General features: G+C 44.9%; 1 protein-coding gene across 1 annotated transcript in view; it reads left to right on the top strand.

Annotated features, from left to right (window-relative positions):
* The window catches only part of TMEM233 (transmembrane protein 233), a 173,831-nt gene that overhangs the window by 100,764 nt on the left and 51,266 nt on the right, over positions 1-21,801 (top strand). The window contains exon 2 of the mRNA XM_069745423.1: positions 20,460-20,594. Within this exon, the coding sequence (XP_069601524.1) occupies positions 20,460-20,594 (135 nt within the window). The remainder of the gene's footprint in view (positions 1-20,459; positions 20,595-21,801) is intronic.

Here is a 21,801-nt window from a genome sequence, read left to right as displayed (position 1 = left end):
GGTTGTAAAAATGAGAAATTGCTGGTCAAATTTTAACCCTTATAACTTCCTTGAAAAAAAAAAGTTTGTTTCAAAAATTGTGCTGATGTAAAGTAGACATGTGGGAAATGTTATTTATTAACTATATTGTGTCACATAACTCTCTGGTTTAACAGAATAAAAATTCAAAGTTGGAAAATTGTGAAATTTTCTAAATTTTCGCCAAATTTCCGTTTTTTTCACAAATAAACGCAAGTTATATCGAAGAAATTTTAGCACTATCGTGAAGTACAATATGTTACAAGAAAACAATCTCAGAATCGCTAAGATCCGTTGAAGCGTTTCGGAGTTATAACCTCATAAAGGGACAGTGGTCAGAATTGTAAAAATTGGCCTGGTCATTGACGTGCAAAGCACCCTTGGGGGTAAAGGGGTTAAAGGATGAAGTATCACCATTATGCATCGTACGAAAATGTTTTGCATATATTTCAATGGCTGCAAAACATTTTCGTGATGTGGAGAGGGCGGAACCTTCTGTCTAGGAACACTATATGTGTAACTTTCACTTGCAATGTAACACAGGCATGAGTAAGACCGATTCAGGTTGAAACGCGTAGCCTTATCTATTACAAACACCTGTTTGGTCCACCACATGTAAGTATTGTCTATTTTAACCATTTGGATTATTAAAGATTTCAAGTTTTTATCGGAGCTGGAGTATCTATTTTCTGTTGGATTTGCTGTTGCTGGACGTTTGGATCAAGACGGACTCTCGTGCTCCATTACTGCTGGTCTGGTTGGTGAGCTGGCTTAGGCTTTTTAAGCCGCTTTTCGTATATATGTTGTATGGAACTACCCATCTATTGTCGATTTCTCGCGTTCCTCGTCTGGTTTTCCCAGTATTGCATCGACTGTACTGTGGGTAACATCAACATTGGGGTTTGTCTCTATATTAAATTCCTTTGAGAATTTTTTTGCACATTGACCATCTGTTATGCATATAGCACCAGGATGATCTTCGCCATGTGGGCCATGAATCATGTGCTTCATCACTGCCTCAGGCTGGTTTCACACGTCAGTGGCTCCGGTACGTGAGGTGACAGTTTCCTCACGTACCGGAGACACAGACTCACATAGACACATTAAAATCAATGTGTCTCTGCACATGTCAGCTTGTTTTCACGGACCGTGTGTCCGTTTGGAAAACACGGAGAAATGTCAGTGTTCGTGGGAGCGCACGGATCACACGGACCCATTAAAGTCAATGGGTCCGTGTAAAACACGTACCGCACACGGATGCTGTCCATGTGCAGTCCGTGTGCCGTGCAGGAGACAGCGCTACTGTAAGCGCTGTCCCCCCTGCGTGTGGTGCTGAAGCCGGTATTCATCCCTTCTTCCCAGCAGCGTTCGCTGGAAAGAAGGAATGAATAATCTTTTTTTTTCTTTCCCCTTAAAAATAAAGTTTGTGCATCCCCTCCCGCCTCCCATCCCCTGTGCGCTCCACCCCCCAACCCCCCACTTGCCAGGAAATACTCACCGACACCCTGCTCCAGCGATGTCTCCTCTCAGCAGCTGCAGCCTGTGCTGTGTGTGCGGTCACGTGGTCCCGCTCATTAAAGTAAGGAATATGCACATATTCCTCACTGTAATTAGCGGGACCACGTGACCGCTCACGCAGGGCCTGCTGCCGGCGCTGAGAGGAGACATCGCTGGAGCTCGGTGTCGGTGAGTATTTCCTGGCAAGCGGGGGAGAGGGGGGGTTGCACAGGGGATGGGAGGCGGGAGGGGACGCACAAACTTTATTTTTAAGGGTAAATACATCCGAAAAGAGAACAAGAGAAAGCTATGGCCTTAAAATAATTAACATACTTTATTTCAATCAATTAATAAACAAGAGGAAACAGTATAATAGAGATAAAAAAAATGTTTTTGCGGATACAAAGTGCAACAGATATAATCGATCCAGACTCAAAACAGGCAGTGTCAGGGGTCATTAAATATAACGCATATAAGGTGCAGATTGCAACCAAGAGCGTGAAGACGCTTCTGATATTTTTAATGAAAGTGCTGATGTGCTTTAGTGCAAAAGAATCTAAGCAGCAAGAGAAGGCTGATAAGAATAGGGACTATGGGACTTCACATGAATGAGAATGATCTTAGTATGATATGTGGCCTAGCTAGGCTCCAAAGAAGTGAGCAAGTCCTATTTCAACTACCATAAATAATGACCCTGAAAAGTAAGGCACAGTGGCAGAGACACATTACCTGTGAGCCGTGGAGCGATTCCCCGACGCGCGTTTCGCGTGTAGCTTTTACGAGGGGTGAGGTGCAGGGATGGCGTGTTAGCAGCTTATATCATGTGCGGACACAATGGGCAGCGGCTGAGGCGGCGCTCCCGCCGGGGGAATCCACAGACGTCATCGGGCCTTGGCGTCATGTGGCAGCGGCGCTCCTCCCCGCTCGACGCGTCAGAGCGGGGAGGCTGCACCGCCCCACAGCAGACGCATTGCCCCGGCAACATCGGAGCTGGAAGCCAAGCGGGAGCGCACACCGCTGCAGGAGCGGCTTCTAGATGTGAGGTATGCACAGCAAGCGGTATCCATGGGGCTAGTGAGGAAGGAGAGCGTGTTGCTGTCTGAGGGGGATAATTCTATCAGGGAAGGCCAGATAATGTGAACATATTGAAAGAGGAGAGTGTGATGCTGTCTAAGGGGAAAAGTTCTATCAGAGAAGGCCGGATCGTGTGACCATATTAAATAAGGGTCCAAAAGTGGCCTACAATTAGGATTAAAGTACAATAGTGAAAAATCTGTGTATTATGGAAAGGGCAGAGCTACAAAAGGAGAGCTGCCTGCCGACATTAAGGGGAGTGTGAGGAAGTAAAGGAGGTAAAAAAAGAAAAAAAAGAAGTGGCCAATATGCCATATTGCATTACATAAAGAGATTTTTGTATATATAAGTAAATTCCAATATATGCAAGACATATGCAAAGTGTCTAGAAAGGCGTAGGTAAAAACATATAAAAACAACATAACATAGGCGTTTCCAAAATTCCATGGTAGCGAAATGTGGTCCCCAATAGGAGTGAATTGTGCCATTAGAGTTCGATACAGTCCTTAGGTGCCAGCAACGGATGCCCAGTGTGTCCGCAGTATTCAGCAAATGGGAAGAAGAGCATGATTAGGATATGGGTATTGGAGTATAAATCTGTTAGAGAAAAGAAAGTACAAGCATTAAAATCATGATAAAACAGCTAAAAAAGATAGTAAAATGTGTTAGAGAAATGGGGCGAAGCTGAGAATTTGATTTAACCCGGAAGGCTGGACCGAACCTATCCTGTGAATCCACCGGGCCTCTAATTGGGCAAGGGATTTCCTCCAGTTACCTCCTCTGGCATCTATATGAATTTTGTCTATGCCCATTGCCTTTAAGAGGGATGCGTCACAGCCATGCGCCATTTTAAAGTGTTTAGGTACGAGTTTTAGGAGAGCAAGGTCCTCAATTTCAGGGGCATTTACAATATCCCGATAGTGCTCCCTAATCCTTGTTTTCAGTGGTCTTGATGTGAGGCCCACATATATTTTTTGACATGGACAGAAAATGTAATAGACCACCCCAAAGGTATCACATGTGATGTGCTGCGTAATGGAGAACGTGGTTTTACCGTCCGAAGATTTGAAGGTGGTAGACCGTAACATATTGGGACAAGTGATGCAGTTGCCACAGGGGTAAAAGCCCCATTTGGGTCCTTTCGACGAAAATGCTTTGTCTGGAGTGGAGCCAGGGTAATAGCTCCGAACCAGTTGGTCCTTGAGGCTTGGAGATTTCTTGTAGGTGACAGAGGGCCAATCCGGGAGGTGTTTGGAGAGGGTGTGGTCAATCTTTAATAGTGGCCAATATTTTGTTAGAGCTCCTTTCATATCCCTGCAACTGTGATTGTATGTAGTAATGAAACGAATTTGCGTGTCAAACGCGGGTTTGTTACGGGGTTTCAGTAAGTCCATGCGGTTAGCCCTTTCAGCTCTTTTTAGGCCCCTCTTTATGCTCCTATTTGAATATCCCCTATCTTGAAACCGAGTGGTTAGGGCAGCTGCCTGTTCATTAAAGTGCCTGTCATCTGAGCATATGCGCCTTGCCCTGAGAAATTGCCCCATAGGAATACTAGAAATGAGAGGCCGGGGGTGAGAGGAGGTAGCATGCAGAAGTGAGTTTACCGCCGTATCTTTGCGGTATATACTGGTCTCTAGGCATCCACCTGGGGAGCCTAGTATCTGGATATCTAGGAAATCGATAGTGGTTTGGCTATGCTTATGTGTCAGTCTAATGTTGTACCTGTTGTCATTCAGTATATCAATGAACTCAAGGAGATCCTGCTCTGAGCCCTGCCACACCATAAGGATGTCATCTATGTAGCGGGCCCAGAACAAAAGCGGGAAAAAAAAAAGATTATTCATTCCTTCTTCCCAGCGAACGCTGCTGGGAAGAAGGGATGAATACCGGCTTCAGCACCGCACGCAGGGGACAGCGCTTAACTGTAGTGCTGTCTCCTGCACGGTCCGTGTGGTCCTCAGTCGGCACACGGCTGCCGCACGTGTGCCACACTGATGTGCTCCGTAAGCACACGGACACGGATAATTCCGGTACCGATTTTTCCAGTACCGGAATTATCTGGACGTGTGGGACAGGCCTCATGCAGTTTTGGATTTGCTGTCTCATTTGGGATTTCAGCAGAGACCAATTCGTCAATTATTTCTTTGTCCCTCGGTTTATCTTCCTCTCTGAGGATTAAGAGCATGTGAGCGTGTGGTAGTCCACGCTTTTGAAATTCTATTACATGCACATAGGCAACTACACGGCCAAAAATGTGTTCTTTCAAAATCTCGTTAAGTACGGCTTGGAGTTTGATTTTAAATACTCGTGCAACCAAATCTGGTCTGAACTCTGGCCTTTGCCATGGTTCTAAGTTTTCAGTAAATTCTTTCCACTTTGGGTTACAGGTCATCGTAACAAAAAGATCTGGCTTTCCGAATTTTCGGACAATTGTCATGGCGTCTTGATAATTTTGCTGCATAGCTCTTGGGCTTCCAATGAAAGTGGATGGTAAAATTACTGGTGTCCCAGCTCTTAGCCCTTGGTGTAACGCAGCATTATGGATGTGATCCATAACGCCGGCATAACTGTCGACGTGTCATGCCTTTTGAGTTTGTTTTATATATTTGATCCTGTCGGATTAAATTTTGACGTAACTGTCAACAATAAATTGTTGCGTCAACTTCCCAGTATTTAAAAGGTGATTGAACTTTTCACGAATTGCAAGCCTGTATGTATAGTACTGCAACAGCGTGATTTTTTCTTGTCGATCTTGATCCACAGGTCATCATTGTAGTCATTTATAATTGACATTGTTATTTCAAGTGGATCACGATTTTCTAATTCAGCAATCCTCTCTTCCTCTATTTCAAATTCCCTCATCATTGTGAAGGCTCTTGCGAGTGGGTTAATTGCTTTCATTTTCTCTCCATGAGATGATAGCAGTGCTGGGAGGCACTTTTTATTTGCTTGACTTCTTGTTGTTAATGTTTCTTCACTGTCCAAGATATAAATCTGGGCAAACTTGGGAGTACTACCCACAACAGGATGCAATGGGGCAGTTCTGTGGTAAATTTGTCCATGAATTCGAAAACAGTATGGGCCATGCCCAGGAGGTGGCGCTACTTGTGCTCCCATTGATGCCAAAGCAAGTGAGCTATTGTATTGCCTTGTATTAGGCATAAAGTTATTGGAGTGCTGATGCTCTCCTTTCATCAACTTGACTAATTGCTCATCCATACGAATGGGACGTAATTCGATGCGCCCTCTATTGCAGCAGAAAGGGAATGTTTTGTCCTGCGCCATTTTGTCTTTGAAATTTTTAGATTGGCAGAACTGACATTGAAATGTCAGTTCGCCAGCATAGTGCTTTTCAATACGTGTCTCATCAATTAAATTGAGAAGTCCTCTACCAGCAAATGTAACTTGCCGTCGTCGAGTGGCTCTTGCATTTTGGACACGTATTCTATCTTGTTGTCTTTTTAGTGAAATATGTGTATCACTTTGTGCATTGCATGTTGCTAGTTGTCGTGCAGCATTAGGTGCTCTACTTGATTCAGTTACTTCATTCTTTCTCTTGCTTTGGCCGCCCTCTGTCGGGCTGCATCAGCAGTTCTTCTACAATTTAGTTTCTCTTCTGTTTCATTAAGATGTAGGTTAAGCATCCGTATGCAATTCGCTTCTCTACGTGAAGCAGCACGCTCAATTTGATCCATCTTTGCAATGTTACCTCACACTCTTGCCTCAGTGTTGCCTCACAGTGTTGCCTCACAGTGTTGCCTCACAGTGTTGCCTCACAGTGTTGCCTCACAGGCTAACATTCAAAAAAGGCTTATGCCTTAACTTGCCACCAGGGAGAGCTCCTCTCCTTAGGTATCCATGGTTACGCCCACGCAGTTAGCTGCTAGTGGTAGTAACTATGGATATCTAAGTTAGCTGTGGATGACTCATTGCGCACAGACACATGGAAACATCCAAATTAGGTATATTATTACATTTGCAAAGTTGTTTGTTTTTACAACCTCTTTTCAATTGTAACACTTTCTCGGATAAGGATAACCCTTTAAGCCAGGGATGTCAAATTCAGATACATAGAGGGCCAAAATTAAAAGCTTGAACAAAGTCACATGCCAACCTTGATAATTGTTAAAAAAATGTCTACAATTGAGGAGCGTTTCCTTATCAAATAAAATTATTAACTTTTCGAATTATATTATAATATGTTATGTAAAAGCACGAAAAAGCCTGTGGCCTAATTTAAAACCTTGAATAAAACAGATAATAAAGTGGGATGCAAAGAAAAGTGCCTTCAAACACAGTATGATACCCCCACAGTGAATTCCTCCACAGTACCCTCCACACGCACAGTATGATGGACCCTACTGTACCCCTCTCCCTTAACCTATTGACCACAAAGCCTGTTTTTACCTTCCTGACCTGGCCGAATTTTACAATTCTTGTTTAAGTGTTTTTATTGAACTTTTAAACATGACAACCATACTTTGTGTAATATTGTTATATGCTTCGTCAAAACTAACATGTAGGGAAAGTAGAGAGGGGGAGGAAAGGGGGAGGGGAGGAAGGGGAAGGGGAGGGGGAGAAGGAAAGGGGAATAAGTAACCAGAGTGTAGACAGATCTATTATTAGTTATGAAAATATTTGTCTCCATATCTGTCTTATTGTCACTAATCTCTATATTCCTATGTTCAAAAGTTAACTATATACATAAGAATATACTCTCCATCTATAACTCCAGACAACGTTGTCCGCTAAACAGAACTTTGATGGATGGTGTTCCAGGTGTTCCACTTTCTGTCGTACTTATGCATGCAATCATTCATTACAGCAAATTTAAAATCAAGTGCATTATGTATTTGTAACCTGTCCAAAACGTCAGAGAGCCTTGGAGGTTCGGGTCTTTTCCAAAATGTAGCGATCAGATTCTTTACTATCAGCAGGAGGTGGATAACAACATGTCTAGTGGAGGGGTGGATATCTTCCAGATCCAAGGAGAACAATAAATTCTGCGATGAGAGAGCGAAGTCTCTACTGATAAGGTTGCTAATATATTCAGAAATCTCGTTCCACAAACTCCCAAGTTTTGGGCACGTCCAAAAGACATGCACTATATCACCTTTGCATCCGCAACCTCTCCAACAAAGCGGAGACGCATCAGTGTGAGATGTCTAGTTAGAGATGAGGAGTCTAGTTTCCCATCGGGTACCATGTTGAAGTCTCCTAAGATATATAGATTTCCCTTTTTTTTTTTTTGCTTGTATGTTTTTGGAGATCTTATCAAGAAAGTTCATGTGCTTGATATTGGGGCAATATATATTCACTATCGTACTTAGAATTGAGTTTATTTTGCATATTAAGATATGGTATCTACCCCCGGGTCAGTGAATTCCTCAACTAATTTAAAAGGGACTGTGTTTTTTATTAAGGTAATTACCCCTGCCTTTTTTTTTGTTGCTGATGAGCTATATGAATGTGGGAAGTCCCTGTGTGATAAATTTGGATAGTTACTGTTTGGGAATTTCGTCTCCTGTATGCAGGCGACATCCACTTGTTGTTGTTTTAGTTCTTTCAGCAGGTTATATCTCTTACAAGGGCTATTAAGCCCCCTGACGTTGTAGGACAGAAACTTAATCAGCATTACTATGAAGTTGCTAGATCTATTGGAACACCAAGAAACAAGATAAAGAAAATAATGAACAAGAAAATGAACAAGATTAACAAAATACAACAAACTGCAATACAATATATGCAAATGTTCAGTTTCGGGTTTTGATCCGAGTGGGATTCTTGACCTTTGGGGAAAGTTCGTGTATGTTTCAACTCTCCCATTAACCCCAGAAGCTGTGAGGCGACTAAATTTTATTTCTGCAGCCGTCCCACATTAGGAGAGAGGATCAAAGGGATGAAACAATATGCATAACATGACCACAACCTTCAAATATTCAAATATCGGATTCGAAGAATGATCTTCCCTCCTCCACCGAATTGAGCACGATGAATTTATCCTTGTAGTAAAACATTAGTTTGGTCGGAAATCCCCATTTGTAGCGAATGTGTTTATCCTTCAGGATATCCGTGATGGGCTTAAACGCTCTACGTGAGTCCAAAGTATGTTTGGATAGATCCATAAAGATTTTAAGGTGGTGGTAAGGGTCTGGTAGTGAGCCTTTTTCCTTAACATAATTTTGGATCCTCTCTTTGGTATTGTAGAAATGGAGACGCAAGATTGTGTCTCTCGGCTTGTCAGCGTGTATTCCGTTAGGTTTGGGTAGTCTGTGTATAATAACAATGCACAACTCCAGGTTGTTAGAGTTTGGTAGTGTTTTTTTGAAAATGGTTTTCACAAAGTCTGATAGGTCCTCTTGTTTAACCTCCTCTGGGATGCCTCTGATTTTTAGGTTATTGTGACGGCTTCTATCCTCCAGGTCTGCTACTTTGGATCAAAGTTCGTTAATTTCCTGTTTAAGGGTAATGTTCTGGGAAGCCAAGGCATCAGTTTTTTGTAGAAAATAGATACTCCAGCTCCGATAAAAACTTGAAATCTTTAATAATCCAAATGGTTAAAATAGATAATCCTTACATGTGGTGGACCAAACAGGTGTTTGTAATAAATAAGGCTACGCGTTTCGACCTAAATCGGTCTTACTCATGCCAGGCATGTTGGATTTGCTGTTGCTGGACGTTTGGATCAAGACGGACTCTCGTGCTCCATTACTGCTGGTCTGGTTGGTGAGCTGGCTAAGGCTTTCTAAGCCGCTTTTCGTATATATGTGCTATTTCAGTTTTTTGTGTTAGTTCTGCAAACTTTTTTTCACTTATCTCCAGTTTTTGAGCTATGCCTGCGCACATCTCCTCAAAATGTGTGTTGTGTTTTGTAAACCCCTCATCTAGTTTGCTGTCAATCAAAGAGATAATTTTTTGGTAGAATACTTCCTCAGGGCTCTTTTTTATAGTTATCCATTCTAAATCTGAGCGCTCTCTTTTGTATCTGGGGTCGAATTCTGCGACCGAGTTTTCCTCTGGAGCGCTCCTTTTACCGGAAACAGAGGAGTCCATTGTTAGATCTTCTGTTGAATCTTTTTTGGTTGGGGAGGGGGAGTCTTTATTTTTAGAGTCTGGATTCATTTTACCACTAGAGCGTTGTGTTGGATTATTCCTTTGGGTTAATGACATTGTTGTTTCGTTTGTTTTAGGTACTTCCCCTTTTGAGGAGAGGTGAACTTGCCAGGACTTAGTAAATTAGGAATGTCTACGTATGACTTAGAGGATGATTTCCTGATTGAACTCATTGGTATAACTTGGTAGAAAATAAGTACTGTCACTTTAAATAGAGTCAGAAGTTCTATTGCTGCTTCTAATTTCAATTGGACCCAGATGTTAATTAAGTGCTGTCACTTTAAATAGAGCCCAGCAATTGAATGGGAATTAGCACTTTAGATTAATCCCAGATATTAGTTATGTGTATTGGTATTATTGCTTTAAATAGAAACTGGTGGGATAAAAGGTTCCGTCAGTTTAAGTAGAGTACTTTCACCTTAAATAGGACCCAGTGGCAAATTGGTTGCTGTCACTTTAAATAAGGCCCAGAGATTAGACAGCTGCTGTCACTTTAAGTAGAACCCATTGGCAAAGTAGGTACTGTCACTTTAAATACTATACCTCTTCTGTGTGTCCTTGAGCATTAGGGGGCAACAAGTTTATATATGAAGGGTGTTGATTCTCCTCAGTTATTTCCCCCCTAAATATGACAAAACCCCTTGATGTCAGCGTTTGGTCGTTTTCTTATGGGGATTCCCTGATTATGCAGGGGGACACACCGCAGGCAGAAGGAGTCAATCCACAGTACTTTAGTAGCAAAGATGCCCAGTCATCCTGCCTAGCAGAGACAAAATGTCGCAGGTATGTCACCAGAGTCTGGTTGGCCCTCTCTACCAACCCATTCGTCTCGGGATGATATGCAGAGGAGAGATTTAGCTCTGTACTGAGTAAACGACAGAGCTCTCTCCAAAACCGAGACATGAACTGGGGACCCCAGTCGCTGACAATTTTATCAGGCATTCCATGTAAACGGAAAATATGTTTTACGAACAATGCCGCCAAGGCGCGTGCAGAAGGTAACCGCGGAAGCGGCACCAAGTGCACCATCTTAGAGAAATGATCGGTGACTACCCAGATAATGGTGCAGTTACGAGACTTGGGTAAGCCCACCATGAAGTCCATCCCGACCATCTCCCAGTGCTTGTCTGCCACTGGCAGGGGGTAAAGTAGCCCAGCAGGCCGTTGCCGAGGAGACCGATTCTTGGCGCAGGAGACACACGCCCTAATATAGTCCCCGACGTCACGAGCCATATGCGGCCACCAGTACGTCCTCACCAACAGCTCAGATGTCCTCTTGGTCCCAAAATGCCCACCCACACTGGACGAGTGAGCCCAAGAGAGAACCTCCAGTCGCAAATTTGCTGGTACAAAAGTCTTGCCTGGGGCACGGACTGTAGTGAAACCAGAGCCACAGTTCTCAGGCTCTCAGAAGGGACAATAAGCCGAGGCTCCTCCTCCTCAGATGACACTACGGAGCGGGAGAGAGCATCAGCACGAGTGTTCTTCTCCCCGGAGAGAAAATGGAGAGTAAAATGAAACCGGGAAAAGAACAGGGACCTGGCGAGAATTTAGCCGCTGGGCCTTCTGTAGGTACACCAAGTTCTTGTGGTCCGTGAACACTTGGAAGGGAAAGCGAGCTCCCTCCAAGAGGTGTCTCCACTCTGAGAAAGCCAACTTCATGGCTAGCAACTCCCTGTCCCCGATGGAATAATTCCTCTCCGCTGGTGTGAAGGTCTTGGAGAAGAAGAAGCAAGGATGCTTCCGACCTTGAGCATCCTTTTGGAAAAGGACTGTTCCAGCTCCAACGGATGAGGCATCCACCTCCATTATAAATGGTTTATCTACATCGGGGCGATGTAGGATGGGAGCGCTAGCGAAGTGTGACTTATTTGAGAGAGAGAGCTTGGAGACATCCTCCGACCACAACTTGGGATTTGCTCCCTTCTTGGTGAGGGCAACCAAGGGAGCTACCAAAGTTGAGAAGTGTGGAATGAACTGGCAATAGTAATTAATGAACCCCATAAAGCGCTGCACCGCTTTAAGTGAATGGGGTTCCTGCCAGTCCATCACAGCCTGTAGCTTGGCAGGATCCATAGCCAAACCATGGGCAGAAATGATATAACCAAGGAAAGGCAAGGACTCCTGCTCAAACACACACTTCTCCAACTTGGCGTAGAGGGAGTTTGCCTGTAAGAGGTCAAAGACTTTGCGAGCATCTCTCCGATGGGAGTCAATATCTGGAGAGTAGATGAGAATATCATCCAGATAGACTACGACCGAGGTGGTGAGCATATCCTGGAAGATGACGTTCGCAAAGTCTTGGAAAACGGCTGGGGCATTACAGAGCCCGAAGGGCATCACCAGATATTCATAGTGCCCATCCCTGGTGTTAAAAGCCGTCTTCCATTCGTCCACTTCACGGATGCGAATCAGGTTGTAAGCACTCCGCAGATCTAATTTAGTAAATACCCTTGCTCCCCGTAGCCTATCAAAAAGCTCAGATATCAGGGGTAGTGGGTACTTGTTCTTAACGGTGATGGTGTTAAGACCCCTGTAGTCTATGCATGGACGTAAGTCTCCACTTTTCTTCTGCATGAAGAAGAACCCAGCCCCTGCAGGTGACACTGACTTCCTAATTAATACTCTTGCCAGATTCTCTTGGATGTACTGAGACATTGCCTCCATCTCCGGGAGAGATAACGGATAGACTCGACCCCGGGGAGGCTCAGCACCAGGCAAGAGGTCAATAGGACAATCATAGGGGCGGTGAGGCGGAAGGGTCTCCGCAGCCCTTTTAGAGAACACGTCCGCATAGGGCCAATAGTGCTTGGGGAGAGAGGAAAGATCTGCAGGTACCTCTGTTGTAGCAACCTGAATGCACTCCCTATGACATCTACCCTCACAGGATTTACTCCATCCCAAAATTCTCCCTGAGGACCACTCCATATGAGGAGAATGATAGCGTAGCCATGGTATCCCCAACAGGACCTCATCAATTCCCTCAGGAATGACTAATAGACAGATAATCTCCTGATGTGATGGAGACACAGAAAGAGTGAAAGGAATGGTTTGGTGTGTAATCTGTGAGGGTAGTGTTGACCCATTTACCCAGGGCTGCCACTAGAAATTTCGGGGCCCCATACTGGCAAAATTTTCGGGGCCCCCTTGAGACTCCGCCCAGGCTCCACCCCAGCCCCGCCTCCACGCTCCACCCCTCGAACTGTCCACAGACGCACCGCTCTCTCTTGGAAAATCTCCACTTCTCACCTATCACACATCAACAGTTCCCATCACCAGATCATAAATATAGCCAGCAGCTTTTGTTTTGGCCAAAAGATTTTTTAAGCCGCCACCATAACATGGTAGACACTTTTGGCCGGGCCCTACTCTACTGTAACCTACTAAATATTTGTTAAAATATGCAATACAATTTAGGTATATTTTTATTTATTTTTCAATTTTTAAAATGACCAATAATATCACATACAAGGAACAAATACCGCTACACCATGACCAGATGACATATTACCACCACAGTGATCGAATAATATCACATACAAGGAACAAATACCGCAACACCATGTCCAGACCACATATTACCACCACATAGTGACTGAATACTACAATTCTGATCAGTAATTAAAAAAAAGCACCATACTATCACCATAAGTGCCATTATACACAAGAGATCTGTACTTGGTATGCAGTGTCTGTGTACAGATAATACAGTGATCACTAGTGAAATTATACACAGCAGCTCTGTATACAGTATACAGTGTATAGTGTCAGTGTATAGGTAACACACTGACTCACCAGTGACGTCTCTAGGTGAAGTCCTTCATCTTTCATCCAGCACAGACCGCCATCATTTAATCCAGCGAGGACTTCTCTCTGCAGGAAATAACAGTTATCTCGAGCTCCGCTTGTAGAATACATTACTTAATTTTTCCCACCTTCTACATTACACCACATGAAGAAAAAGAGGCGACATAGTGTCACTCTACACAGTAACAGGACCGCCCCCCCATTTAAAACCGTGTCCTCAAAAAATAAAATAAATACATCACTGCAGTAATAATATCCCTAAATTAGCCCCTATGGTAATAATATTCCCCATCCTGGCCACCGTGTGTCTCATTCCTGGCGTCAGCCACATGTTCTCCCATCCTGCCCTCATGAGTATCCATTCTGCCCCATATGATCTCCCCATCCTGCCCCATATGATCACCCCATGTGATCTCTCCATCCTGCCCCATCTTTCTCCATCATATCCATCCTGCCCCATGATCCTGCACGATCTGTCTCCAATCATGCCCCATGTCTCCATTCTGCCCCCTATGTCTCCAACCATGCCCTCATGTCTGAAATCCAGCCACTTGTCTCCAATCATGCCCCCTGTGTCTCCATTCTGCCCCATCTGTCTCCAATCCTCCCCATCTGTCTCCAGTCATGCCCCCATGTCTTTCATCCTGCCCCATGTCTCCAATCATGCCCTGTATCTCCATTCTGCCCCGTGTCTCGCATTCTGCCCCAATTTCCAGCATTCTGCCCCCGGGTCTCACAGTCTGCCCCTGTCACTGTGTCCAGCATTCTGCCCCTGTCACTGTGTCCAGCATTCTGCCCCTGTCACTGTGTCCAGCATTCTGCCCCAGTGTGTCCAGCATTCTGCTCCACTGTGTCCATAGCATTTCTGCCCCACTGTGTCCATAGCATTTCTGCCCCACTGTGTCCAGCATTTATGCCCCACTGTGTCCAGCATTTATGCCCCACTGTGTCCAGCATTTATGCCCCACTGTGTCCAGCATTTCTGCCCCACTGTGTCCAGCATTTCTGCCCCACTGTGTCCATAGCATTTCTGCCCCACTGTGTCCAGCATGTCTGCCCCACTGTGTCCAGCATGTCTGCCCCACTGTGTCCAGCATGTCTGCCCCACTGTGTCCAGCATGTCTGCCCCACTGTGTCCAGCATGTCTGCCCCACTGTGTCCAGCATGTCTGCCCCACTGTGTCCAGCATGTCTGCCCCACTGTGTCCAGCATGTCTGCCCCACTGTGTCCAGCATGTCTGCCCCACTGTGTCCAGCATTTCTGCCCCACTGTGTCCAGCATTTCTGCCCCACTGTGTCCAGCATTTCTGCCCCACTGTGTCCAGCATTTCTGCCCCACTGTGTCCATAGCATTTCTGCCCCACTGTGTCCAGCATTTCTGCCCCAATGTGTCCAGCATGTCTGCCCCACTGTGTCCAGCATGTCTGCCCCACTGTGTCCAGCATGTCTGCCCCACTGTGTCCAGCATGTCTGCCCCACTGTGTCCAGCATTTCTGCCCCACTGTGTCCAGCATTTCTGCCCCACTGTGTCCATAGCATTCTGCCCCAGTGTCTATAGCATTCTGCCCCACTGTGTCCAGCATTTCTGCCCCACTGAGTCCAGCATTTATGCCCCACTGAGTCCAGCATTTATGCCCCACTGAGTCCAGCATTTCTAACCCCCCCCCCCCCGGGCCCCCCTGGATCGCAGCTCGCAAAGAAAAAAAAACAAGAGTTCTTACCTGGCCAAGCTCCTGCGCCGGGTGAAGCTCCCTCCAGGCTCCACACAGACGCACTCGCCGGGCCCGGCAGCTGACAATGACGTCAGACGCCGGCGAGTGCGCACTGCGGCCCTATTCAGCCGCCAGCCTCAGACTGGCTGGCGGCTGTTAACTATTGATGTGCGGGCGCGGGCCCGCACGTCAATAGTGTGCCGCAGCGCCTGCAGGGGGGGGCCCAGTGAGCAGATGAGACGGGGCCCGATGCGGGCCCCCTCTGCTCACCGGGCCCCATACGCCAGTCACGGCTGTAATGCCCTGATGGCGGCCCTGCATTTACCACTCGACTGGTTACTGGTTTGGCGAGCATGACCAGGGGTATTGCGTATCGCTGGGCAAAAGCGGATGACATAAAATTACCCTCCGCCCCAGAGTCCAAGCATAGCTCAACCATAAGAGTGGATGGGCCAATGGTAATTGTCCCCTTGAAGGACAACTTGGAGGCAAACGTCTCCGTGTCTAGTGTACCTCTTCCAACTGCCACTAGACACTGATGTTTCCCCGACCGCTGAGGACACTTGGAGGCAAGATGTCCTGACTGCTGGCAAACATGACAGTCCTTAAGTGCACGAGCGGACGGGGACTTGGACCCCGCTCGTGACACCTCTATGGCCTCATGTGACTCGGGCGCCTGGACCGGAGATTCAAAAGCTCTGGCGAAGGTGGGAGCCAGCCGAAACCTCTGCCTACACTGGGCTCGCTCCAACCCTCGCTTGTGAAAACGAAGGTCTATGCGAGTTGATACAGCTATGAGCTCCTCCAGTGTGGCGGGAATCTCCCTAGTGGCCAAAGCGTCCTTCACATGGTCAGCCAGCCCCCTCCAAAATACAGGAATGAGGGCTTTATCTGGCCACTCCAACTCAGACGCTAATGGCTGGAAGTGGACGGCAAAATGGCTGACCATGGTCGAACCGTGAGTCAATGCCAGCAGTTGAAGCACCGTATCATGGGTGACTTGAGGTCCTACAAAGACCTGTTTCAGCGTGCCCAGAAACTGAGGAACACTCCTCACCACATGATCTTTGCGTTCCCACAGCGGCATAGCCCACTCCAAAGCTCTGCCGGACAGGAGAGAGATTATGAATCCCACCTTTGCCCGCTCTGTGGAAAACGTTCAGCCAGGAGCTCGAGATGTATACCACACTGGCTCACGAAACCCCTACAGGACTTACTGTCCCCAGAGTATTTTTCAGGCAACAGGAGGTGAGATAAAGTCGGAACAGAGATGGCAGTGGGTAAAGCTGCTGCAGCCACGCTAGCAGCCTGAACAGCTATTGCGGTAACATCCACCGCTGCGGTTGCATGCTCGACAGATGCCAACCGGCCCTCCAGCAGCTGGAAGTACCCCTGCAATCGGTGTTCATCCACCATTACTTAGCCAGATCCTGGTGCTTGTATACTGTTAGGGTTGGCAGAAAGCACCAAATATATTTATTAGATGAGATAGGTGCGTTCGCAACCTGGGATCCACCGTGCAGGAAAGAACCTGCTGCGGTCATGAGAACCTTTTATAGCTGCAGCAACTTCAGGACCTTCCTAGAAGGACCAATGGAAGGCTGCCACAGAACTTGATCAGGTACAGGGCCTTCCTGGAGGACCAATGGAAGTTGCTGCAGTACCTGAGCATGTGACCCTACACCTCCACTGAGAGATCTTACCCTGGGCATGCACAGTGTGTGCAAAGCAGGACTTAGTCCCAGAAAAGCCTGCTCGTCGCAGACCAGTGCAGGGTACAATAGCAGAGCCTGGAGAGGCAGCAGTAACCCTTTGCACAGTATCAGATTCAATGAGACGCTGGGACCGACGTCTCCGCTGAGCAGGCTCCACTGTGGCCGATGCAGAATGGGAGACAGCAGCAGACACAGCTCGAGATTCCCCCTGTGCAGAGGCGGAAACTCTACTCCTAACAGCAGGTTTCATGTGTTTTTCATGCGAGTACAATTCGATTTTTCACACCTAATATCCGATATACATCCAAAACCAGTGTGATTGCTATGCAATTTTAACATGAGCTTTTACATAGAGAAATTCTCTATGTCATTTAAACATCGTTTTCAAAGGAAATATTCTTCAAAACACGTACGGGTACTTCTCATACAATTAAGTTAACTTTTTGTTGATATTCTACTTCAGTTCTTTAATACAAAAAATTAAACTCATATTATATAGAGTCATTACAGAGTGATCTATTTCAAGTGTTTATTTATGTTAATGTTGATGATTATGGCTTACAGCCAATGAAAACCCAAAAGTCATTATCTCAGTAAATTAGAATAATTAAAAAAACCTGGAAAGGCTTCCTAAGCTTTATTAAAAGGTCAGTTAGTCTGTTTCAGTAGGCTCCACAATCATGGGAGGACTGCTGGTTTGACAGATATCCAGAAGGCAGTCATTGACACATTCCACAAGGAGGGTAAGCCACAAAAGGTCATTACTAAAGAAAGTGGCTGTTCACAGAGTGCTGAATCTAAGCATATTAATGGAAAGTTGAAAGGAAGGAAAAAGTCTGGTAGAAAAAGGTCCACAAGCAATCGGGATAACCGCAGCCTTGAATGGATTGTTAAGAAAAGGCCATTCAAAAATTTGGGGGAGATTCACAAGGAGTGGACTGCTGCTGCTGTCATTGCATTCCTTCTGTCAAGCCACTCATGACCAATAGACATCGCCAGAAGTGTCTTACCTGGGCCAAGGAGAAACAAAACTGGACTGTTGCTCAGTGGTCCAAGGTGTTGTTTTCAGATGAAAGTAAATTTTGCATTTAATTTGGAAATTAAGGTCTCAGAGTCTGGAGGAAGAGTGGAGAGGCACACAATCCAAGCTGTTTGAGGTCTAGTGTGAAGTTTCCACAATCAGTGATGGTTTGGGGAGCCATGTCATCTGCTGCTGTAGGTCCACTGTGTTTTTAACAAGACCAAAGTCAGCACAGCCGTCTACCAAGTATTTTAGAGCACTTCATGCTTCCCCCTGAAGACAAGCTTTTTGGAAATAGAAATTTCCATCTCCAGCCGAACTTTTCACCTGTTCACGCTGCCAAAAGTACCAATACCTGGTTTAAAAACAACAGTATAACTGTGCTTGATTGGCCAGCAAACTGGCCTGATCTTAAAGGGAACCTGTCACCTGAATTTGGCGGGACCGGTTTTCGGTCATATGGGCGGAGTTTTCAGGTGTTTGATTCACCCTTTCCTTACCCACTGGCTGCACGCTGGCTGCAATATTGGATTGAAGTTCATTCTCTGTCCTCCGTAGTACACACCTGTGCAAGGCAATCTTGCCTTGCGCACGCGCAGTATGCTTTGCCCACCTGCGGGCAAAGCTGAAAAGCATTAGTGTGCATGCACTGGCGCACTATGTCCCAGAACTATTTCGCTGTGTTCCGGGACATAGTGCGCCGGCGCATGCGCACTAATGCTTTTCAGCTTTGCCCGCAGTTGGGCAAAGCATACTGCGCATGCGCAAGGCAAGATTGCCTTGCGCAGGCATGTACTACGGAGGCCAGAGAATGAACTTCAATCCAATATTGTGGTAAGGAAAGGGTGAATCAAACACTCGAAAACTCCGCCCATATGACCGAAAACCGGTCCCGCCAAATTCAGGTGACAGGTTCCTTTTAATCCCATAGAGAATCTAATGGGTATTGTCAAGAGGAAGATGAGAGACACCAGACCCAACAATGCAGACGTGCTGAAGGCTGCTATCAAAGCATCCCGGGCTTTCATAGCACCATAGCATCTGCCGCGTACAATAAAATCACAGTTTGACAGGTTAGAATAGAATAGATATATACACATAGAATAGATAGACACATATACTGTAGATGTCAGTGACACACCCGTGGTCCAAATTGTTGGTACCCCTTGTTTAATGACAGAAAAACCCACAATGGTAACAGAAATAACTTGAATTTGACAAAAGTAATAATAAATGAAAATAATCATGAAAATGAACAAATGAAAGTCAGACGTTGCTTTTCAACCACAAAAAATTGTATAAAATAAACACATGAAATAGGCCTGGACAGAAATGATGGTACCCTTAATTTAATATTTTGTTGCACAACCTTTTGAGGCAATCACTGCAATCAAACGATTCCTGTAACTGTCAATGAGACTTCTGCACCTCTTGACAGGTATTTTGGCCCACTCCTCAAGAGCAAACTGCTCTAGTTGTCTCATGTTTGAAGGTCGCCTTTTCCAGATGGCATGTTTCAGCTCTTTCCAAAGATGTTCAATAGGATTTAGGTCAGGGCTCATAGAAGGCCACTTCAGAATAGTCAAATGCTTTGCTCTTTCCTCTTCCTCTTTCCCAGGCTATAAAACCATCACTGATTGTGGAACTTCACACTAGACCTCAATCAGGTTGGATTGTGTGCCTCTTCACTCTTCCTGCAAACTTGTGGAGTGTGTCAATGACTGCCTTCTGGACATATGTCAAGTCGGCAGGCTTCTCCATGAGCCTACTGAGACAGACTACGGGACCCCTTTTTAAACGCTTAGGAAGACTTTACAGGTGTTTTTGTTAACTATTGTAATTTACTTAAATAATGACTTTGAGTTTTCTTTGACTGTAAGCCATAACCATCAACATTAACAGAAATAAACACTTGAAATAGATCATTCTGCTTGTAAAGACTCTACTTTTTGTATTGTAGAATTGACATAAATTAACTTTTTGATGATATTCTAATTTAGTGAGAAGCACTTGTACGTGCATTGTGGATGATTACTTAATGTACTCAATTAAAGACATGACGCTGTATGTGAATGATTAGCTTAGTTAGATTGTGTTCATCAATAATTAAAACTTGGAGTGCAATTAAAACTCATTTTATAAATAATCAATGCAGAAATGTAGGTAAATGCAAATCATTTTCTTATAATTCTAGATTGCTAGATTTAAGAAACCTCTGTAACTGTTTCAGCATTATCTATCTATCTAACATTTATCTCAGGGGTGGATACACAATAGGTACAACCTTGACAGCCACATAGGGGCCCAAGGGGTAATGGAGTCCAGTTCTGCCTCCAAAGCAGGTGAGATTGTGCAGTATGATAAGCTGTTGGATTGCAAAGGACCCATATATTATTCTCACACAGGGGCCTCTTCTGTCTGTGTTTTGCTCCTGATTTACCTAATCTTTTATCTTTCTATGCATCATTTTAATAATTCAATTATTTTGTCTTCAATACCACAGGCCTTAAACAGCTATAATGATGGCGATGTCGAAGGATCAAGAAGGTTGGGACGAAATGCCTTATACGTATCGGTTGCATCTATAATCATTGGTCTACTGGTTATTGCAACATACTGTTTTGTTCATTTTTCAACGGTATGTTAAAAATTATTTTTTCAAAGATTTTAATAACAATAATACAACCCAATGTAAATAAACATAGATTCTGTTCACTCTGCGTTTCCACTGTGAGTTTAGGTGATTCAGCCCGAATTTCCCTGAAACAGGATTTAGACTAACTCCCCATGGGCACATAGACTGCAATGATATGGCTGCAGCGATTTTAAAATCTATCCGATTTTGTTCCTGCAAAGTTGGATGATTGTAATGCAAGTGTCATGTGTTTTTCATGCGAGCACAATCCTATTTTTTCACACCTAACATCCGATTTACAACCGAATGCAGTGCGATTGCTATCTGATTGCAATGCAATTTTAACATGAGCTTTTGCATAGAGCAATTCTCTATGTCATTTACATATTGTTTTCAAAGGAAATATTCTTCAAAACACACACATATATTAGAGAGAGAGATGAAAGGCCAGAAATTCATCTGCCGCATAAAGTAAGATCACAGCGTGACAGGTTAGAGTAGAATAATAATAATAACAATAATCTTTATTTATATAGCGCCAACATATTCCACGGCGCTTTACAGTTAAACAGTTTCAGAATAGATATATACAAATAGAATAGATAGATATAAAGAATATATATATATATATACACTGTATGCGTATATATATATATATATATATATATATATATATATATATATATATATATATATACTGTGTATATATATATATATATATATATATATACCGTATATACTGTATATACTCGAGTATAAGCCGAGATTTTCAGCCCATTTTTTTGGGCTGAAAGTCCCCCTCTCGGCTTATACTCGAGTCATGTACCCGGGTGTCAGCAGGGGAGGGGGAGCGGGGGCTGTGTAGTGATACTTACCTGCTCCCGGCGCGGTCCCTGCAGTCCCTGGCTTCTCCGGCGCTGCAGATTCTTCCTGCACTGAGCGGTCACATGGCACCGCTCATTACAGAAATGAATAGGCAGCTCCACCCCCATAGGGGAGGAGCCGCATATTCATTGCTGTAAATGATCGGAGCCATGTGACCGCTCAATTACAGGAAGAAGCTGCAGCGCCGGAGAAGCCAGGGACTGCAGGGACCGCGCCGCAGCAGGTAAGGGGAGCGCAGCGCTATAATTACCTGCTCCTCGCTCCGGCTCCGTCTGCAGCGTCCTCTAGCAATGACGCTCAGGTTAGAGGGCGCTGTGACGTAGTC

The sequence above is a fragment of the Ranitomeya imitator genome, chromosome 1 (assembly GCF_032444005.1).
Source record: "Ranitomeya imitator isolate aRanImi1 chromosome 1, aRanImi1.pri, whole genome shotgun sequence".
In the NCBI taxonomy this organism is placed as follows: Eukaryota; Metazoa; Chordata; class Amphibia; order Anura; family Dendrobatidae; genus Ranitomeya; species Ranitomeya imitator.
This window is presented reverse-complemented; position numbering and strand designations above follow the sequence as displayed.